The 21202-nt window shown below is 43.0% G+C and overlaps 1 protein-coding gene across 1 annotated transcript in view; it reads left to right on the top strand.

Annotated features, from left to right (window-relative positions):
- RIOX1 (ribosomal oxygenase 1) overlaps positions 1 to 15394 on the top strand; it is a 345989-nt gene extending 330595 nt beyond the window's left edge. Inside the window, exons 14-15 of the mRNA XM_073627655.1 lie at positions 10159 to 10245; positions 13492 to 15394. Coding sequence (XP_073483756.1) covers positions 10159 to 10245; positions 13492 to 13569 — 165 coding nt within the window. The 3' untranslated portion in view covers positions 13570 to 15394. The remainder of the gene's footprint in view (positions 1 to 10158; positions 10246 to 13491) is intronic.
- The last annotated feature ends 5808 nt before the right edge of the window (positions 15395 to 21202 follow it).

Here is a 21202-nt window from a genome sequence, read left to right as displayed (position 1 = left end):
GGCTAAAAAATAATTAGTTACAGTGATCAATTTAAAAGCTTGATCGTTTAACAGCAATTGGCCAAAGAGCAAGCTTAGCAGCATAGGTGAGAGGCAGGGGGAGAGAGCAAGTCCTTAAACAAAGGAATTAAGGGCAGCCAAAGCAGTTAGGCATTTCACTCAGCTATTTGCAGGAAGGCTTAGCAGGATAGAATGAAGGGAATGAAGCTGATAGTATACATGCAGCAAGCAGTTCCTAAAGTTTACATGTCTTTCAAGTAAGAGTGTGCAAGTATTTAATCTCCCTGGTGGTTTTCCCGGGTGTGGCTCGGGGTTAAATTTTAGTACCATTAGCGGTAACCCAGAGCCACACTCGGGATTGCATTGCAGGATCCTGGTGCGGTATACTTACCTTGTCCCCAGGATCCTGCGATGTCCCCCCGCTGTGTCCGTGGGTTCTGTCCTCTGCCCAATGCCTCTGTGTTCCGGGCTCCGTTCCCTGCGAGCATCGTGACGCATGGGGGCGGAGCCCGGCGGCAAATTCAAAAAATTGAAAAATCATAATACATACAGTACAGTGTAATCTTACAGATTACCTTACTGTATGAAATTATTTCACATCCCTTTTGTCCCCAGTGCTTTGTCCAATGCCCTGCATGCAGCTTTATATGATATATACTGTTCTTTCTGCCTGGAAACTGGAAATTGTCCATAGCAACCAAAAAGTGTCCCTTTACGTCAAAAGTGGTTTTAGACCAGCTAGAAAACAGCGATCGTAAATTAGAACACTTGCAGAATTGAGCGATAGTGAATCAAGGGGAAATTCATTTTATTATTATATTATTATTTTTTATAATTATTTATATTTATGTATTATATTATAATTTATGATTTTGTGTTTCAAACTGTATCATACCCGGGGTGTCTACTAGACTCTTGTTTGGACAGATTTAAGTGTGTTATTGCTAAGAATTACAGGCCTACAATATAAAACGGCAAATTTCTATGCAAAATAATTGTACCGCTTTGAGACGCAAAAATCTGACATAATCATACTGCCAGAGAGGTTAATCTTCAGCAATAATAGAAAGACACAGACACAAACTCACTGTATTGCTGGCTGTAGAAGGGAGTTTCCCATGTACGTTCAGCGGTTGGTTAACAATGGCTCCAGAGTGGTAGGTTTCTGGGCTTTCCACACTGTGGCTGACATCAGCTGTTGCTTCACACTGCCATGGCCAGCTGATCTCAGGCAGGAGCAGGGAGAGGAGGACGCTGGTTGCCGGTATCGTCACTGACAGAGTCGCCTCCCCTGACAGCCTCACTGTCTCTCCGGAGCTCTGAGCAGTCCGGTGTCGGCTCATTCCTGGCTCTGACCTCTCCCTCTGGATCCTCCGCCGCAACCAAACTCCACGAGTGCCGCTCAACTCTGCTCTGCTCTAGCCTCTAAGCTCCATGCTCCAGAGGAACACATTCTCCTCCACCACTGCCGCAGAGGGGACCCAACCTGTATCCCACAGCAACACACAGTCACACCTCCTGGGACCAGATAAATTGCTTTTAGCGGGTTAAAAAAACCGTGCTACCGTGCTTCCTTTGGGGAACTGTGAAGCTAGCAGCTGCACGCTGCTATCAGGCACCATGATCTAGCTCCGCCCCCCGCCCAATCCCTATTAAATGCTATTTCTAAAAATAGTTATATCAGCAGCTCGCTGATCACTCCAATGTTCTGTGAGCTGCAGATGTGAACATAATTTTAACCTTTTGCCCACTGGGAACTTATACTCCCGTCCTAACCAGGCTAACTTTCAACTTTTAGTGCTCACACTTTGAATAACAATTACTCAGTCATGCAACACTGTACCCATTTGAAATTTTTGTCCTTTTTTCACACAAATAGAGCTTTCTTTTGATGGTATTTAATCACCATTCTGCTTTTTATTTTTTGCGCTATAAATAAAAAAAGTAAATGCATTTTTGTTAGAAATTTGTTTTTTCTTCATAAATTATGGCCAAAAGTTATACTGTTACATTGGTAAAAATAACCCACAATCAGTGTATATAATTTGATCTTTGTGAAGGTTATAGAGTTTACAGTCTATGGTGCCAATCCCTGAAAATTGATCATACCTGATGTACTGACTGCCTATCTCATTTCTTGAGACACTAACAAGCCAGGAAAGTACAAATAACCCTAAATGACCCCTTTTTTTGCAAAGTAGACATTCCAAGCTATTCAGTAAGAGCATAGTGAGTTTTTTGAAGTTGTAATTTTTCTTTGCAAAATGAAGATACTTTTTTTTTCACAAAATTGTTATATTAACAGGTTATTATTTCTCTCACATGGCATATGCATACTTGCACCTACACCACAAAATACATTCTGCTACCTCTCCTGAGTATGGCGATACCATATGTGTGAGACTTTTACATAGTCTGGCTATTTTCAGAGGCCCAACATTCAAGTAGCACCTCCAGGCGTTCTAGGAGCATAAATTACACAACTTATTTCCTGCCTACCTATCACACTTTCCATTGTCCTGGTGCTCCAGAGCCTTCAAAACGCCCACAACATGACCCAATTTTGGAAAGCAAACACCTCAACGTATATTCTATGAGGCATAATGAGTCTTTTGAAAATTTCACTTTTTTTCCACAGGTTTTTGGAAATATTGGTCAATAGTACAGGTATCAGTCACAGGTGTGGTCAGTTCATGTGGCAGGCAGAGGCATGATGGCAGTAAGTCGGCAGCAGGCAGAAATATCAAGCTTCGAGCCTCGGTCAGGAAAGAATGGGGGCGGATAGAGGCTCTCCCACCCAAATCTCTTTAAAGCCTCCAGTCTCCAGACCCTAATCCAGGAATATGAAAACCAAAATATTCGTTCAGAAAAAACATTCTGGAGTCCCTCACATATGTGAGACCCCTGTGTTATGAATTCCACTACTACAGTAGCAGGGTAAAAGATCGGTCCAAGAGGTAGGCAAAAAATGTGGTTAAACAGTCCAGGATCAGTTCCAGAGCAGGCAGAGGTATGTACAGTTTAAGCGGTAGGCAGAAGCGTGGTCGAATTACAGGCCACGGTAAGTTCTGGAGCAGGCAGAGGTCTGTACAGTTTAGACGGCAGGCAAAGGCGTGGTCGAAAAACAGTCCAGGGTCAGTTCAGGAGCAGGCAGTGGCATAAGGGGTGTGAAAGCAAATGGCAGGAATTGAGAATTATGTATGGTAACAGTGGAAACAGTCACCTATGCAGAGGCCTGGTTGGGAATAACACTGGGGACAATAAAAACTGGTGCCCCTTCTAACTCACACCCGGCATTTCTTTTGACGTCTTTGACCTGTTTCACAGTGAGGGACTTTCTCAGAAACATGGCTTTTGTGAAGTCTGCTCTGGTGGGCCTTCAGGGTACAAAAGGGCGGTGACAATTTCTTGTTGATAATGGAGATAGGTTACGGGGGTCTTGGTGGATTTACGGTAAATTACATAAGTATTATAAATGGCCAAATTGAAAAAATAAATAGACTTTTTTTTTATACCAATGGTGGGTTCTTACAGCAAGGTAGGGCTTGATCATTTGATCACTGAAGTCGACCCCCCCCCATGAACAATTTGTAGTTGTGGACACATGCTGTTTTTTGAATTAGACCGTTCCTTCCGGGGATTTGCAGGTAGGTGTCATTATGAATTGATGAGAGCATGTATATGTCTCGTTTGTCCCTCCACTTGATGGCCATTATCTCCTCATTCTGCAAAGTCACCGACTCCCTTCGTTGTAGTCTTGTACTAACGAGCCTTTGCAGGAAGCCCTTCCTATTGGCTCTCACTGTACCACATGCTGGAGTCTTATTCCAGTGAAGATTTCGGAAAAGGGGCAAACTTGTGTAGTAATTTCCACGTATAGATGGTGACCCTTTTCAAGGAGTTAATCTACAAGCTCCCAAACAACGTTTCTGCTGAATCCAATGTACTCTGGGCATTCAGGGGGATGTAGCTGGGTGTCCTTTCCTTAGTACACCAGGAAGGCATAGGTGTACCCAATGGCTCTGTCACATAATTTGTAGAGTTTAACCCCATATCGGGCCCTTTTGCTGGGGATAAACTGCTTGAAGCTCAGCCTGCCAGTGAAGGGGACAAGTCACTCATCCATGGAGATATTTTGGTCGGGGGTAAATAACTGCGCGGATTTCTTAGATTAAAAATGTAGAATTGGCCGTATTTTATATAATTTGTCATATGCTGGGTTATTGAAAGTGAGGCCCAAAAATATTCTAAATTCCTCCATTGTTCTCTCCACTCATAGGGACAAGCGTAGCTTGAAGGTTACTTGAGAGGAATTGTTGGGCATATAGGTTACACTGGGCCGCAATTGAGGATAACCGGTTGCTGTTCCTGAATTAGGAGGAAGCCATAGTGGGTTTTGAAGGGCATAGGGAAGGCTGCCATGGGTCCTAACCCTTTGGGCCTGAGATGACACCCCACTAGTGCCTGGCCTTTTTTGTAGAGATACTCAATTTCTCATAGATGCCTCTGCACTGCTGTTGGATGGCACTGCACAGCTGGTGGATGTCACTGCTCTAATTGTGGTAGCCTGCTACCAGAACACCTTCTTTTGGTGTGCACACTTTCCTCCTCCTCTGATCCTGTAGCAGACCCACTGACTAAATTGAGCGCAAAAGCAGAACCAGAATCGGACTCAGATACAGAGAGCTTCCCTGCTGCTCTCATCGGTCAAGCTTAGAAGTTGGTATGCCTCTTCACTGGAAAAAAATTTTTCACTATACTGGTGACTGTGGGCTGTGGGGACAAGCTGCTGTGATAGGGACACTGGGACAGATGTGGCTACACAGATGGGTGCTGATGAGGCTGGTCTAATGAGGCTGCACTGATGGGTGCTGATGAGGCGGCACTGATGAGAATCCACTGATAGGGTGGCATGGATGAGCACTCACTAGTGGCACTGTAGGTCACTGATAAGCACTCACTAATGACACTGATGTGCACTGTAGGACACTGATAAGCACTGATGAGCACTGTAGTGGCACCGATGAGCACTGATGAGCATTGTAGTAACACCATTAGGGCACTGATGAGCACAGTAGTCACACTGTAATGGCACTGATGCCACTACATGAGCACTGTAGTGGCACTGATAATCACATAGTTACATAGTTACGTAGTAGGTGAGGTTGAAAAAAGACACAAGTCCATCAAGTCCAACCTATGTGTGTGATTATGTGTCAGTATTACATTATATATCCCTGTATGTTGCGGTCATTCAGGTGATTATCTAATAGTTTCTTGAAGCTATCAATGCTCCCCGCTGAGACCACCGCCTGTGGAAGGGAATTCCACATCCTTGCCGTTCTTACAGTAAAGAACCCTCTACGTAGTTTAAGGTTAAACCTCTTTTCTTCTAATTGTAATGAGTGGCCACGAGTCTTATTAAACTCTCTTCTGCGAAAAAGTTTTATCCCTATTGTGGGGTCACCAGTACAGTATTTGTAAATTGAAATCATATCCCCTCTCAAGTGTCTCTTCTCCAGAGAGAATAAGTTCAGTGCTTGCAACCTTTCCTCATAACTAAGATCCTCCAGACCCTTTATTAGCTTTGTTGCCCTTCTTTGTACTCGCTCCATTTCCAGTACATCCTTCCTGAGGACTGGTGCCCAGAACTGGACAGCACACTCCAGGTGCAGCCGGACCAGAGCCTTGTAGAGTGGGAGAATTATCGTTTTATCTCTTGCATTGATCCCCCTTTTAATGCATGCCAATATTCTGTTTGCTTTATTAGCAACAGCTTGGCATTGCATGCCATTGCTGAGCCTATCATCTACTAGGACCCCCAGGTCCTTTTCCATCCTAGATTCCCCCAGAGGTTCTCCCCCCAGTGTATAGATTGCATTCATATTTTTGCCACCAAAATGCATTATTTTACATTTTTCTACATTGAACCTCATTTGCCATGTAGTCGCCCACCCCATTAATTTGTTCAGGTCTTTTTGCAAGGTTTCCACATCCTGTGGAGAAGTTATTGCCCTGCTTAGCTTAGTATCGTCTGCAAATACAGAGATTGAACTATTTATCCCATCCTCCAGGTCGTTTATAAAAAAATTAAATAGGATTGAATCCCACTACCCACCCCTGACCATTCTGAGTACTCCCCATTTATCACCACCCTCTGAACTCGCCCTTGTAGCCAGTTTTCAATCCATGTACTCACCCTATGGTCCATGCCAACGGACCTTATGTTGTACAGTAATTGTTTATGGGGAACTGTGTCAAATGCGTTTGCAAAATCCAGATACACCACGTCTACGGGCCTTCCTTTATCTAGATGGCAACTCACCTCCTCATAGAAGGTTAATAGATTGGTTTGGCAAAAACGATTCTTCATGAATCCATGCTGATTACTGCTAATGATATCATTCTTATTACTAAAATCTTGTATATAGTCCCTTATCATCCCCTCCAAGAGTTTACATACTATTGATGTTAGGCTAACTGGTCTGTAATTCCCAGGGATGTATTTTGGGCCCTTTTTAAATATTGGTGCTACATTGGCTTTTCTCCAATCAGCTTGTACCATTCCAGTCAATAGACTGTAAAAATTAGGAACAACGGTCTGGCAATCACTTGACTGAGTTCCCTAAGTACCCTCGGATGCAAGCCATCTGGTCCCGGTGGTTTATTAATGTTAAGTTTCTCAAGTCTAATTTTAATTCCGTCCTCTGTTAACCATGGAGGTGCTTCCTGTGTTGTGTCATGAGGATAAACACTGCAGTTTTGGTTACTGAAGCCCCCCGATTCACTCGTGAAGACTGAGGAGAAGAATAAATTCAATACCTTCGCCATCTCCCCATCCTTTGTAACCAGATGTCCTTCCTCATTCTTTATGGGGCCAATATGGTCTGTCCTCCCTTTTTTACTGTAGTGGCATTGATGGATGAGCACTGTAGTGGCACTGATGAGCACCGTAGTGGCAATTTAGAGCACTGGTGGCACTGTATTGGCACTGCAGGGCACAGAAAAAAATCAACTCACTTTGCTGCAAGGATCTCTTTCATCTCCTCACACGCTGTATCGGTGAGAGGAGTGAGCTGAACCGGGCATGACAACAGTTTGTTTACATAGTGATCACTCTGTCATTGGATGGAGCAATCATGTGGTAAAGGGCTGCTGTCATTGGCCCTTTACCCCGATACGTGATGCGCTGGGTCCCGAGGACCCAGCCATCACGGATGCCCCCGGCTGCTTGAAACTCCCAAAACTTGCTAGCCATGCTGTAGCCATCATTTCTTACAAATCTTATTGGGCACTAACAGCAGTGCTACATTGGCTGGAGCCTTCCTCATAGCAATTCGGCTATAGCTCGGGCGGTAAGTGGTTACCCCGAGATCTCAAACTTTTGCCAAGGGTTTCTCAGGTAAAAAGGTTGAGAAACCTTGATCTACAATTAAAAGGCCACATGCTCTTAGAGGGATGTCTCTTCAAGGCCACCCAGAATGCCCTCATGAATGTGGTCACTGGCCACAAGAGTACCCTTTACTCAGCAGAAAGAGCCTAGAGCTCATTCTGGAAAGTCTCACTGAACAGAGGCCAATAAAAGTTTTTGTTTCTCCCAGGCCTCAGTTTCCAAAGCCAAGCCCTGGTCTGGCACCCAGGCCACCTACAAGTTTCTTTCCTCAAAACGTCAGATAAATATTCAACATGAGGGTGTGCCCCCACTTTCCAAAGTTAGGCGGGCCTGCGGGAAAGAAATTCACTTGATTCTTCCATCAACACAGACAGTGCTGCCTGGGCAATAATCACTGTCTTCTCCTGGCCAGAAAATCCATCCCCACCGGGCGAAGACATTGATTATTGCTTGAGGCTATAGGAGCCACTAGCGATAATCACAAGAGAATCCGGCAGGCTGGATGTACCCAATTTGGTCGATTGATCAACTTGGTACATTCAGTCTGACAATTAACTGTTCGCATCTTAGCCGGTTACTGCTGAACCGACCGAGATTCGAGGATACTAGAATAGCCTGCATTGCTTGGGTGCGAGAGGTTGTTTGCAGAAGCTACAAGCTATAGTTTCATTCTCCGCACACTGTGATTCTTTTTGTTCCAAGCTTTCTGTGTCACTGCACAGATTAGCAAATCTCCATACGGCCCTGCTGGATCTTTTGGTGCAAGGCATCATTGTCCCAGTCCCTGCGGCAGAACAGTTCCTGGGCTTCTACTCCAACCTATTCACATTTTCCCAAACCAAAAAGGGGCTATGTGCCCTCTCTTGGAGCGCAAGGCCTTAAATGTCTTCACTCAGGTCCAGAAATTCCACATCAAACCTACCAGATCTGTTCAAGGCTCTCTCTGAGGGAGAAGTCCTGGTTTCTGTGGACATCATGGACCTTCACGACCCCATTTTTCCAGCTCATTATTGATTCCTATGCTTTCCTGTGAGTCCTCTGCACTTCTAGTGAGTGGCCCTGCCATCTGGCCTATCTCTGCACCTCCAGTATTTTTACAAGATGCTTGCATATTCCCAGCACCAATTTTTTTTTTTTTATGACTTCTCTTTGGCTGATATGTGTGATGTTTGAGCCCTGATTGTGCATCTGGACTCAATCAACTGTGAGTGGCTAACTTGCCAGTGCTGGGATGCTGAGTTATTCAGACTAAGAGCAAAATACTACCAAGCAAGGGATGAAAGAGAGGCACAATGTTTTTTTTTTTTTATGCTCTTCCTTTTTTTCCTGGGCAGCGAAGTCATTGGTCCAGTAGTCAAAACAGCATAAGCGGCTAGTTTAAACTAGACTGTTATAATTTCTTCTTTAAAAAGTTGTAATCTTATGCCCCGTACACACGATCGGACATTGATCGGACATTCCGACAACAAAATCCTAGGATTTTTTCCGAAGAATGTTGGCTCAAACTTGTCTTGCATAGACACGGTCACACAAAGTTTTCGGAAAATCCAATCATTCTGAACGCGGTGACGTAAAACACATACGTCAGGACTATAAACGGGGCAGTAGCCAATAGCTTTCATCTCTTTATTTATTCTGAGCATGCGTGGCACTTTGTGCGTCAGATTTGACAAACTTTGTGTGTGGGAAAATCCGATGGAAAATGTGTGATGGAGCCTACACACGGTCCATGTTGGTTTTCTGATAGTCTTGTTGACTGCAAAGGGCCCATGAATCAGTTATTAGCTGTAGTGTCCAATATTTGCACAAAGCCCATACTACTGCTGCACACTATATTAATGGTTTGGGGCATAAGCTTGAACCACAGAAAGAATCTTGAGTAAAATGCATGCTCACAGAGGGAAGGACGAGTTTAGCGTATCTATCGGAAATGAAAATTTGTTTGTAGTGCAATTTTAAACCTCCATTTGAAATGTCAGCCTGAATATGGTTGCTGTGGTCAACCCTTTCACTTTCTTTGGTTCCCCCTCTGAAACTCGAAAAGATGGATGTAATTAGGGTTTAAAATCTGAGAAACATTAAAAAGTCGTGTGTTTTAGGGAGATTTGTTACAACGCCATTTAAAGAAATACACATATGGAAATTGCTCTACTTGCCAAAAGATTTTGCAGTTCTGTGTAGCCAGTCTTGTAATTCAGTTATCATTTTCAGGCAGATTCTAGACATCTGCTGGTAGCATAAGCACACTTTGATCACTTCTAAGTGAATGCTCAATTGGAAAGTTGTGTTAAACATACACTTTTTGTAAATGAAAAATCCACTGCTCTAGTGAATTGCACCTACTAGTAAGGCCGGGTTTACAGAGTACTAGTTTCCTGTTATACTACAAAGAATGTGAATCTGGCAATAATGTGCTTAGAGCTTTGGTTGAAGAAATAGTAATTTCCAATCTCTTATGATCTAATACAGATGAGAAAATATGCAGTAATGGTAAACAATAAGTACAAAGATCATACCAAAATCGGAAACATTTTAGGAACTGGATGTTGAATGAACATACTTTGTGCTTGAAGAAGTCAGTCAATTAATTACTTTTGCTGCCAAGTTAAACCCCTACAGTACAATTGAAAATTAATTCTAGAGCCTTGTGTTTGGGTATAGGGTAAGGGAAATAGTCAAGATTTTTTTTTTAATTTATTTAATATGTGCAGATTCTTTATCTGTATGTAATAAACTTACCATTCTTCCTATTCATTCTGATTCAGCATGTGGATGCCATAGATTATCTTCTGCGTTCTTACCCAAATTACGTGAATGTTGACGACCTTCCCTGTGAAACTATCGATGACAAGGTAGATAATGTTTTTGTGTTTATTTTAGGAAATGGTTTAAAAATTGAGTGTTCATGGCAGTTATGTCAAATTGTGATCCCCTGTATATTTTTTAAGCAGATGTTGGTGTCTGTAATATTTCAGGAGGATTTTAAAATGTCCTAGATAATTAATTTAAAAGAGATCAAAGAGTTCCCCTATGGTGGGATTTTTAAGGCACTACCATAAATAATACAATGTAAGTATAAAAATAGTTTTATTACAAAGATCAAAAAACGACAAAAAGTGAACAAAGTATACAAATCAAATACAAACAATATGTACAATAGAATACATCAAAAGCAAAAAACATGTAATTTGGGATACCACTGCATGGCAATGGAAAGAAAACCAAAAATTGGAATGTAATAAGTCTCACTGAACCAGGTTCAGTGAGACTTATTACATTCCAATTTTTGGTTTTCTTTCCATTGCCATGCAGTGGTATCCCAAATTACATGTTTCTTTTGATGTATTCTATCGTACATATTGTTTGTATTTGATTTGTATATTTTGTTCACTTTTTGTCGTTTTTTGATCTTTGTAATAAAACTATTTTTATACTTACATTGTATTATTTATGGTAGTGCCTTAAAAATCCCACCATTTCATATTCCTGATATGTGCCTGCTGTACGATGTACTTATATGAAAAAGTATCCTGTTCTTTTTGTATTACTTCCTTTGTGTAAAATACGTGGTGTTCCTGCAAGTCCCTCTGCTTTCCTATCAAAAACTGACCCGCCCAGTGTCATTAGTAACATGACAGGGCATAGTATTATCACTAATCATTGTATTAGTGTTACCGGTGATGTCCGTGTCAGTTACTCGGTTCCCACCCAGTGTCCGTTAGACCCCTTTCACACTTGGGCGTTTTTCAGGCGCTTTAGCGTTAAAAAAACGCCTGTAAAGCGCCTGAAAGAAGCCTCATCTGCAATCCCAATGTGAAAGCCCGAGTGCTTTCACACTGAGACCCCTTTCACACTGGGGCGTTTTTCAGGCACTTTAGCATTAAAAAAAGCGCCTGTAAAGCGCCTGAAAGAAGCTTCATCTGCAATCCCAATGTGAAAGCCCGAGTGCTTTCACACTGGGGCGCTGCGCTGGCAGGGCGTCAAAAAAAGTCCTGCACGCAGCTTCTTTGCAGCGCTTTCGTGTTTTTGCCACCGGGCTGGGTGCGCTGATGGCCCGAGCCCTTTCACACTGCTAGCGCCCGAGAAACGCCTGAAAAACGCCCCAGTATGAAAAGGGTCTTAAGCGGCGCTTTACAAGCGTTTTTCGGGCGTTGGCAGTGTGAAAGGGCTCAGGCTTTCACATTGGGATTGCAGATGAGGCTTCTTTCAGGCGCTTTTTTTTTTAACACTAAAGCGCCTAAAAAGCGCCTGAAAAACGCCACCTAAGACCCCTTTCACACTGGGGCGGTAGGGGGCGTCGGCGGTAAAACAGCGCTATTTTTAGCGCTGTTTTACCGCGGTATTCGGCCGCTAGCGGTGCGGTTTTAACCCCACGCTGGCGGCCGAAAAAGGGTTAAAACCCCTCGTATAGCGCGGTATTACCGTGGTATAGCTGCGCTGTCCCATTGATTTCAATGGGCAGGAGCGGTTTAGGAGCGGTGAATACTCCAAAGATGCGGCTGACAGGAGATTTTTTCTTCTCCTGTCAGCGCACCGCTTCAGTGTGAAAGCCCTCGGGCTTTCACACTGAACAAACAGAGGAGGCTGTTTAGGGGCGGTTTGCAGGCGCTATTTTTAGCGCAATAACGCCTGCAAACCGCCCCAGTGTGAAAGGGGTCTTAGTGTCACATTGTCCGCTGCACTGTCACAGTGCCACTATAAGTCGCTGATCACTGCCATTAGTATTGTAAAAAAAAAAAAATACCAGCATATATGCCCCCCTGCCAGAACACAGTGGTCAGCGATCGCAGCCATTGGCTTTCCAGCATGCTCGTTCGATAAAAGCTGGTCCTTAGACCGGCTTGAGTTGGACAGGCTGCTGTATCACAGGAGAAGAATCCGCAACACAAAATTGTGTCTCAGTCAGCGATGATTGATGAAGGTTTTCTCTCCTCTGATAACTCACCCAACATTACATTGCATCACATTCCAGAGGCTTGTGAGGAGGTTCACAGAACGTGTTATGCAGCAGCTAGAAGAGGGCAGGGGAACCGATGATCAGACAGTTGGAACTGCCCTACAAGTGACAAAGAGTCACGTGGTACAGCTTCAAGAGGAGAATTAGGCAGCCAGGGCATGCTCACAACACAGTGGATGGAAGTGGCAGGATCAACTAGGTATTTGCAAGGAAGTAACAGATTGAAAAAAGGTTCCACACACAACTATAGTGCTGAATTTTAAAGAGATGTACACAGAAACTGTTTTGGGTTTATTAACACTTTAACATGGTTTAAAGGCTCAAGGTAAAAAAAACAACTGTGAGCAGCATGAGCCCCATCTCAATCCATCGATGTGCATGAGAGCCTCGGCTGTCCTGGATCTCTCCCTCCTCATTGGCTGAGCCATCAGGGTGAGCCATTGGCTCCTGCTACTGTTAATCACAGCCAAAGCCAGTAAGGAGAGAGCAGGGAACACACAGAGCAGCAGCTCGGGAGCACTCGGCAGGAGGGAGGGGCCAAGAGCGCCGGTGAGGGACCGAAGAAGAGGGGGATTGGTGCTGCTCTGTGCAAAACCACTGCACAGAACAGGTAAGTATAACTTGTTTTGTTAAAAAAAACAAAAAAAAAAAAAAACATGTCTTGTCCTGTGTGGTGAGCCAGGTAAAAATGGTCTGCCTTACACTTAGGCCTAGTTTACAGTTGCGGTTGGTGAGCGGTAAAAATGTGTGGTTAAGCGGGGTTTTTTTTGTTTTTTTTTTACTGCCCTCCTCTTAAAGATGCACAGACAGCGGTGTACATATGCCAAGGACATGATGCTTTGCATCGTGACGCAGCAGAAATTTTCCTGTCTTGTTCTGAGGGCCATATTGCCTGTGAAAAATGGCCCATTTCACTGAATGGAGCTCCCTGCAACCAATCTGTAATCACATGCAATGCAAGTGTGCTGGTGTGGGGTGAAAGGGGTTCAAACAGACAGCGAGGAGGCAATATAATTCCTTCTCACTACCTTTCAATTGCTCTCTGAAAATACATCAATGCTGTTGAACTTGTTTCTTTGTTTAATTTGAATTGGTAATTGTTAACCTGCTTAACCTAATACCCTGTATTCTCATTGTGCAGCTTGCCCTGACCACAGTGTTGTTTGAGAAAGGCCTACTGACCACCAGAGAACACGTTTCTTCTCTCTCTGAAAAATGACTGACTGTTGAAGATCTGTAAAGCATAGACAATTGTCAAGAGTCTACAAGAACTGTGATGATATATATACACTTTTATCTGACTTGTGATAATTTGTGCCTTTGCAATTTATAAACTCTGCAGCATACCTGGAGAAAATAAGAAGCATCTCAAATCCACTTCTAAATACATTATTTCCTCATGGTTGAACTGATATGTAACAAAGAGACATCTGCCTTGTTGTATTCAATAACTAAGAAACAATCACAACTAACGCTATACGAGGAAAAAAATGGCATTTAAGGTCATATTCGCTTCAGTCACCATGCAAAATGCCATAAATTAAGGGTTGGTTGAGCAATTAATGAACAAACAAAGGTGCAAAGATAGCAGCTAATTCTATATTGATTTTTTACTGGTGTATTATAGTCCTCATAATACTCATTGTTCTTATTTTCCAGCAATGGTGAATTACATTTCAAATATTTTCAAGTGAGATATAATTGTCTAGCTGAAAATTCTGCAAGTGTCTGTAATTTTTTTTGTTTCTCGCTTTATTCACTGATGAGTGTTTCCTCTGTTAATGTACGTTTTTAAAGTCAAAGTACTGCCTAAAAAAAATGGTCTTATTTTCTGTTTTCTGAATGAACACATTTCAGTAATTTGCTTTTCAAAATTTTTCTATGTAGATGATAGAAATTTGGATGATATGATGTAAGAATAATATGATTCATTAGTGGGGTGTAGTTAAGGCTGCCTTGGAGGAGCTAAAACTAGTCAACTTTTTCAGAAAGCACTTAAGTGAACGGCACCAGAAGAAAAACAAGTACGTTTGTGTTAAGAACACTTTTATTTAGAGGAGATAAAATTGAGCCGTTTACCACTCCAGTGAAATATATGTCCACAATCTGCTAGAAATTGTCATCTATATTGTTTCAAAGAGTAATAATGAAAATGAAAGTCTTAACCTGTAGTCTTTTTGTGAAAAAAGATGAACTGGCTTGCTAGCCAGAGTGGCTGCAGAATACCACCTGCAGGAAGACATCTTGAATAAAGTGAAGGCAGATGGAACTATCACCCCAAGAAAAAAAATGCAAGCCTTATTGATTACTTCCAAGACCCCCCTCCCCCCTCTCGTTCACCAAATAGTTTTAAGAAATCTCCTAGATCAAATCCCACTGACTGTTGAATGAAGAGGGAAACCCTGAGATGGATTTCCGAGGGAATGGTATAAACACTATAGGATGGAATTAGTGCCAAAATTAAAATAACTATGCAACACAAAGAAGGCGCTTCTAAGTGCAGTAAAACAAGACTTTAATTAGCCCTTGTGGTTCCACGTGAATAAACCATCCCTTATTGTTTTTTTTGTCATGTCTTAGTTATGTCCTTGCTTGTTTTGTGTTTATAATTTAGTTGGTACTTCCATTGTTTCTTTTTTGGCTTCCATTACTATTATTTCATCTTATCAGTATCTGTCAGTCAGCATATGTGTTTTACACTTTGCCGCCTCTGCACCCACACATAGTCCCACTCTAGCGACTATATAAGCCTTCCATCTGCCCTGTATCCTGGTCATGAAGGAGGAGCTAGTGCGCATGCTCCAAAATGTGCCCCGCCCTCTCTGACGTCATATCCAGGTACTTACATTGCACGCTGGCTTCGGCAGTGTGGTGGCTCTTCCTGGTTGCCTGACACGCAGCTCCACGCTGCTGGCCGACTAGGATATTCTAGGGAGAACTTCCTGCTGGGGGTCCTTTTTGTAATTTGATGAGCCTGTATTCACATCATCTCTTGTAAGTGTTTTTATTCGCTTTTGGGCTAATTAAAGTCTTTTTTTACTGCACTTAGAAGCTCCTTCTTTGCCCCATACCCAACCACTTATTGTCACTCTGGAGACTACCTGTCACCCTACTTGAACTGAATCTGTCTTTGTAAGATCTTATATTGTTGTACAGGCCAATGTTGTAGGGTTCTTTGCAGCTCACCTAGGGAGCTCACATCATCACAGTTTTTGAGACGTTCATAAAGTCACCAAAAGAAGAAATGGGATCGATTTATGAAGTCACTGACGGTTTTACTTTGGTTCTGGGGCTGACACTTTATTTTGGAATATGAAATGATATAAAGATGAATTCCAGGCATGGTTATTTTACTACATACATTGGTTCATCATGGACCAATGTAACTATGCATATACAATACTTGGCCAATGCCGCTGGAAATTATTTTGAAACGTTAAGGATGAATTCCAGATATAGATATATATGTATAGATATAGTCCAGCTTGGACCAATAACTATACATATACATATACATATACTATACCTTGCCAATGCCCCTGGAAGCTGGAAATCACTGAAGTAGACATCACTACTCCAGTGATCTCCACTTGCTTCTGAGTCATGTGCCAAGTGACTGCCCAGCTGCATTCTAAACACAGGAGGTCAGCCGTTCAGTGTGGGTACTATTTAGAGAATGCAAAGCGTACTCTGATTGGACAAGGTGAAGTGGCAGGGCAGTAAAGTTGTGCTCGTCATCTCATCCAGTCAGAGAATGCTTTGCATTCATTCAGAAAATATACCTAACACTCTGGAAAAGCAGCACAGTGACTGAGACCAGCTTTATAATTTACACCCACACATGACAGGCAATGATCATTGATGGCAGGAAAAGACAATAGCTGTAAGTCCGCAGCAATCTGTGACCACCAGGGAGGCGCATGCACATCTAAAGGGATGCCAAAAAGCCAACAGCTGTGAGAGGGAGCAATTGGGATTACCATTTAACCACTAATAAGGAGGGTATCCTGGATGCCTTACACTGAGAGGAGATCGTGAGGAGATTGTGGTCGAGATATTCTATGCTGTTTGCCCCTTCTGGGGCTGTTGGATTCGGTGAGTGGGGACCCTTGAGGGGGAGCACAAAAGTCACAAAAACCACTTGAGAGCACTCCAGTCACGGTTTTCTTGCAAAGAACAAATGTTTGAACGCTGGTTCTGAAGAGGCCCATCTATAGTTACATAGTAGGTGAGGTTGAAAAAAGACACAAGTCCATCAAGTCCAACCTATGTGTGTGATTATGTGTCAGTATTACATTACATATCCCTGTATATTGCGGTCATTCAGGTGATTATCTAATAGTATCTTGAAGCTATCAATGCTCCCCGCTGAGACCACCGCCTGTGGAAGGGAATTCCACATCCTTGCCGCTCTTACAGTAAAGAACCCTCTACGTAGTTTAAGGTTAAACCTCTTTTCTTCTAATTGTAATGAGTGGCCACGAGTCTTATTAAACTCTCTTCTGCGAAAAAGTTTTATCCCTATTGTGGGGTCACCAGTACAGTATTTGTAAATTGAAATCATATCCTCTCTCAAGCGTCTCTTCTCCAGAGAGAATAAGTTCAGTGCTCGCAACCTTTCCTCATAACTAAGATCCTCCAGACCCTTTATTAGCTTTGTTGCCCTTCTTTGTACTCGCTCCATTTCCAGTACGTCCCTCCTGAGGACTGGTGCCCAGAACTGGACAGCATACTCCAGGTGCGGCCGGACCAGAGTCTTGTAGAGCGGGAGAATTATCGTTTTATCTCTGCAGTTGATCCCCCTTTTAATGCATACCAATATTCTGTTTGCTTTATTAGCAGCAGCTTGGCATTGCATGCCATTGCTGAGCCTATCATCCACTAGGACCCCCAGGTCCTTTTCCATCCTAGATTCCCCCAGAGGTTCTCCCCCCAGTGTATAGATTGCATTCATATTTTTGCCACCCAAATGCATTATTTTACATTTTTCTACATTGAACCTCATTTGCCATGTAGTCGCCCACCCCATTAATTTGTTCAGGTCTTATTGCAAGATTTCCACATCCTGCGGAGAAGTTATTGCCCTGCTTAGCTTAGTATCGTCTGCAAATACAGAGATGGAACTGTTTATCCCATCCTCCAGGTCGTTTATGAACAAATTAAATAGGATTGGTCCCAGCACAGACCCCTGGGGGACCCCACTACCCACCCCTGACCATTCTGAGTACTCCCCATTTATCACCACCCTCTGAACACGCCCTTGTAGCCAGTTTTCAATCCATGTACTCACCCTATGGTCCATGCCAACGCACCTTATTTTGTACAGTAAACCTTTATGGGGAACTGTGTCAAATGCTTTTGCAAAATCCAGATACACCACGTCTACGGGCCTTCCTTTATCTAGATGGCAACTCACCTCCTCATAGAAGGTTAATAGATTGGTTTGGCAAGAACGATTCTTCATGAATCCATGCTGATTACTGCTAATGATATCATTCTTATTACTAAAATCTTGTATATAGTCCCTTATCATCCCCTCCAAGAGTTTACATACTATTGATGTTAGGCTAACTGGTCTGTAATTCCCAGGGATGTTTTTTGGGCCCTTTTTAAATATTGGTGCTACATTGGCTTTTCTCCAATCAGCTGGTACCATTCCAGTCAATAGACTGTCTGTAAAAATTAGGAACAACGGTCTGGCAATCACCTGACTGAGTTCCCTAAGTACCCTCGGATGCAAGCCATCTGGTCCCGGTGATTTAATGTTAAGTTTCTCAAGTCTAATTTTAATTCCGTCCTCTGTTAACCATGTAGGTGCTTCCTGTGTTGTGTCATGAGGATAAACACTGCAGTTTTGGTTACTGAAGCCCCCCGATTCACTCGTGAAGACTGAGGAGAAGAATAAATTCAATACCTCTGCCATCTCCCCATCCTTTGTAACCAGATGTCCTTCCTCATTCTTTATGGGGCCAATATGGCCTGTCCTCCCTTTTTTACTGTTTACATACTTAAAGAATTTCTTGGGATTTTTTTTGCTCTCCTCCGCTATGTGTCTTTCATGTTCTATCTTAGCCATCCTAATTGCACCCTTACATTTCTTATTGCATTCTTTATAAATTCTGAATGCTGTGGATGATCCCTCAACCTTGTATTTTTTGAAGGCCTTCTCCTTTGCTTTTATATGCATTTTTACATTGGAGTTAAGCCATCCAGGATGTTTGTTCGCTCTTTTAAATTTATTACCCAATGGGATACATTGGCTAATGCCCTTATTTAATATGCTCTTAAAGCAAACCCATCTCTCCTCCGTATTCTTTGTTCCTAATATTTTATCCCAATTTATGCCTTTTAGCAAGGTTTGTAGTTTAGGGAAGTTGGCTCTTTTGAAATTCAGTGTCTTTGTGTTCCCTTCATGTCTCCTATTTGTGTGATTTATACTGAAACTAATTGACCTGTGATCGCTGTTACCTAAATTGCCCCGTATTTCCACATCTGTTATCAGGTCTGTATTGTTGGTAATCAGTAGATCTAGTAATGTTTTATTTCTAGTTGGTGCGTCTACCATCTGACCCATAAAATTGTCCTGCAAGACATTAAGGAACTGGCGAGCCTTAAATGAATGCGCGGTTCCCTCCGCCCAGTCTATGTCTGGATAATTAAAATCCCCCATTATGATAACACTTCCCATCCTTGCTGCTAATCCAATTTGTGATAGGAGATCCGTCTCCACTTCCTCCCTCAGGTTAGGGGGCCTATAGCATACTCCCAGTATTATTTTCCCCTTAGCTTCATCCCTTTGGAGCTCTACCCATAAAGATTCCACCTCCTCCCTAGCCCCCTCAGTGATGTCATCTCTCACATTCACTTGTACATTATTCTTGATATATAGGCATACCCCTCCCCCTTTTTTACCCTCTCTATCCTTGCGGTACAGGGTATACCCTTGAATGTTTGCCAGCCAATCATGAGAGCTGTTGAACCAGGTCTCTGAAATTCCCACAAAATCCAAATCCTCCTTGTACAACAGTATCTCTAGTTCACCCATCTTGTCCGCCAGGCTCCTGGCATTGGTGAACATGCCACATAGTTTAGACCGGTCGCATATTGTCCTCGTATTGGGTGTTTCAAGATTGCAACTTGGACTTGCTACTATACTCACCTTGTGTTTTTGTGCTTTGGTTAACCTACCACTAATGCCCCCCAATACTACCCTCTGGAATATCTTCCGCGCTGGCTATCACTGTCTCTGGACCCTCCCCCCCATCGCCTAGTTTAAAAACCCCTCTAACTTTTTGGCCATCTTCATTCCCAGCAGATCTGCACCCTCCTCATTTAGGTGCAGTCCGTCCCTTCTATAGTACCGGTTACCGACTGAGAAGTCGGCCCAGTCCTCCAGGAACCCAAACCCCTCCTTACTACACCAGCTCTTCAGCCACTTGTTTACTTCCCTAATCTCCCTCTGCCTCTCTGGTGTGGCTCGATGTACCGGTAGTATTCCTGAGAACACTACTTTGGAGGTCCTTTTCCTCAATTTAGCTCCTAAGTCCCTAAAATCGTTCTTTAGGACACTCCATCTGCCTCTGACTTTGTCATTGGTGCCAACGTGCACCATGACAGCCGGGTCTTCCCCAGCCCCTCCCAGTAATCTGTCCACAAGATCCGTGATGTGCCGAACCCGAGCGCCCGGTAGACAACATACTGTTCGGCGCTTCAGGTCTTGGTTACAGATTGCCCTCTCTGTCCTTCCAAGAATTGAGTCCCCTACCACCAGAATCTGTCTTTCCTTTCCCTTTGCTGCCCCCCCACTCTCACTGGAGGAGTTCTTCCCCTGGCAGCTAGGAGAGTCCCTCATCTCCAGCAGTGCTGGTCCCTGACTGGTAACACCAATGTCACTCAATGGAGCGTACTTATTGGGATGCTCCAGTCCTGGATCTATGGACTATGATCACTAATCATTAATTGATTTGTACCTGCACCAATTAGGTTGATGTGCACTTTTATTGTTCATTGGACATTGATCACCATTTATAATTAATTTGCACATTTTGCACCACCTGGGCAGAGGTGCACTTGTATGTTTATGCTTATGGTTATGTTTGAGGTCACTATCATCTGTGGTGGTGTAGACCTATCACGGATGTAGATGTTTAGCATACACCGTTTTATATAGTGTGTTCACATATAAGGTTTTTGATTTTGCAATATTTAACCCTTGTAGATCGTTTTTGTATTTAATTATTTTTGTATTTCACTATTTTTTGTTGGTACTACACACAGGGGTACGAGTGGGGGGACAAACCACTTTGGGAACATTATCTTCATAGTGCCCTTGATATAGCCTACTTTAGGAAAGCTAGGGACTATATTTACAAAACTCCCCCTCCCCCTATGCACCATCCCATATAATCCCATAGGGAGCACCATACCCTATTTAACTTAAATTTAAGCACTTTGTGGAGAATCCTTAGGGAAGCTCCTTTAGGGGGCTGCATACCTGAACCTCTGTCCTAAGCGCAGCTTTCACACTTATCCATTCAGAAAATGCAAAGCATTCTCTGGTGCCCATGCCAAGCGACCGACCTCCTGTGTTCAGAGTACAGCAAAGCAGCCGATTGGTGTGGGACCTGGGAACAAGTGGAGATCACTGGAGTAGAGTAGCGGTGTCTACTTCTGTGATTTCCAGCTTCCAGGGGCATTGGCAAGGTATAGTATATGTATAGTTATTGGTCCAAGCTGGACCAATGTAACTATATATAAAATGTCTATTACTGGATTTCATACTTAACTTTTCAAATGAATTAATTCTATTTTTATAACAGTTTGTTTTATTATTATTGGTTACATATTGATAT

Source organism: Aquarana catesbeiana, linkage group LG04, assembly GCF_042186555.1.
Source record: "Aquarana catesbeiana isolate 2022-GZ linkage group LG04, ASM4218655v1, whole genome shotgun sequence".
Lineage (NCBI taxonomy): Eukaryota > Metazoa > Chordata > Amphibia > Anura > Ranidae > Aquarana > Aquarana catesbeiana.
This window is presented reverse-complemented; position numbering and strand designations above follow the sequence as displayed.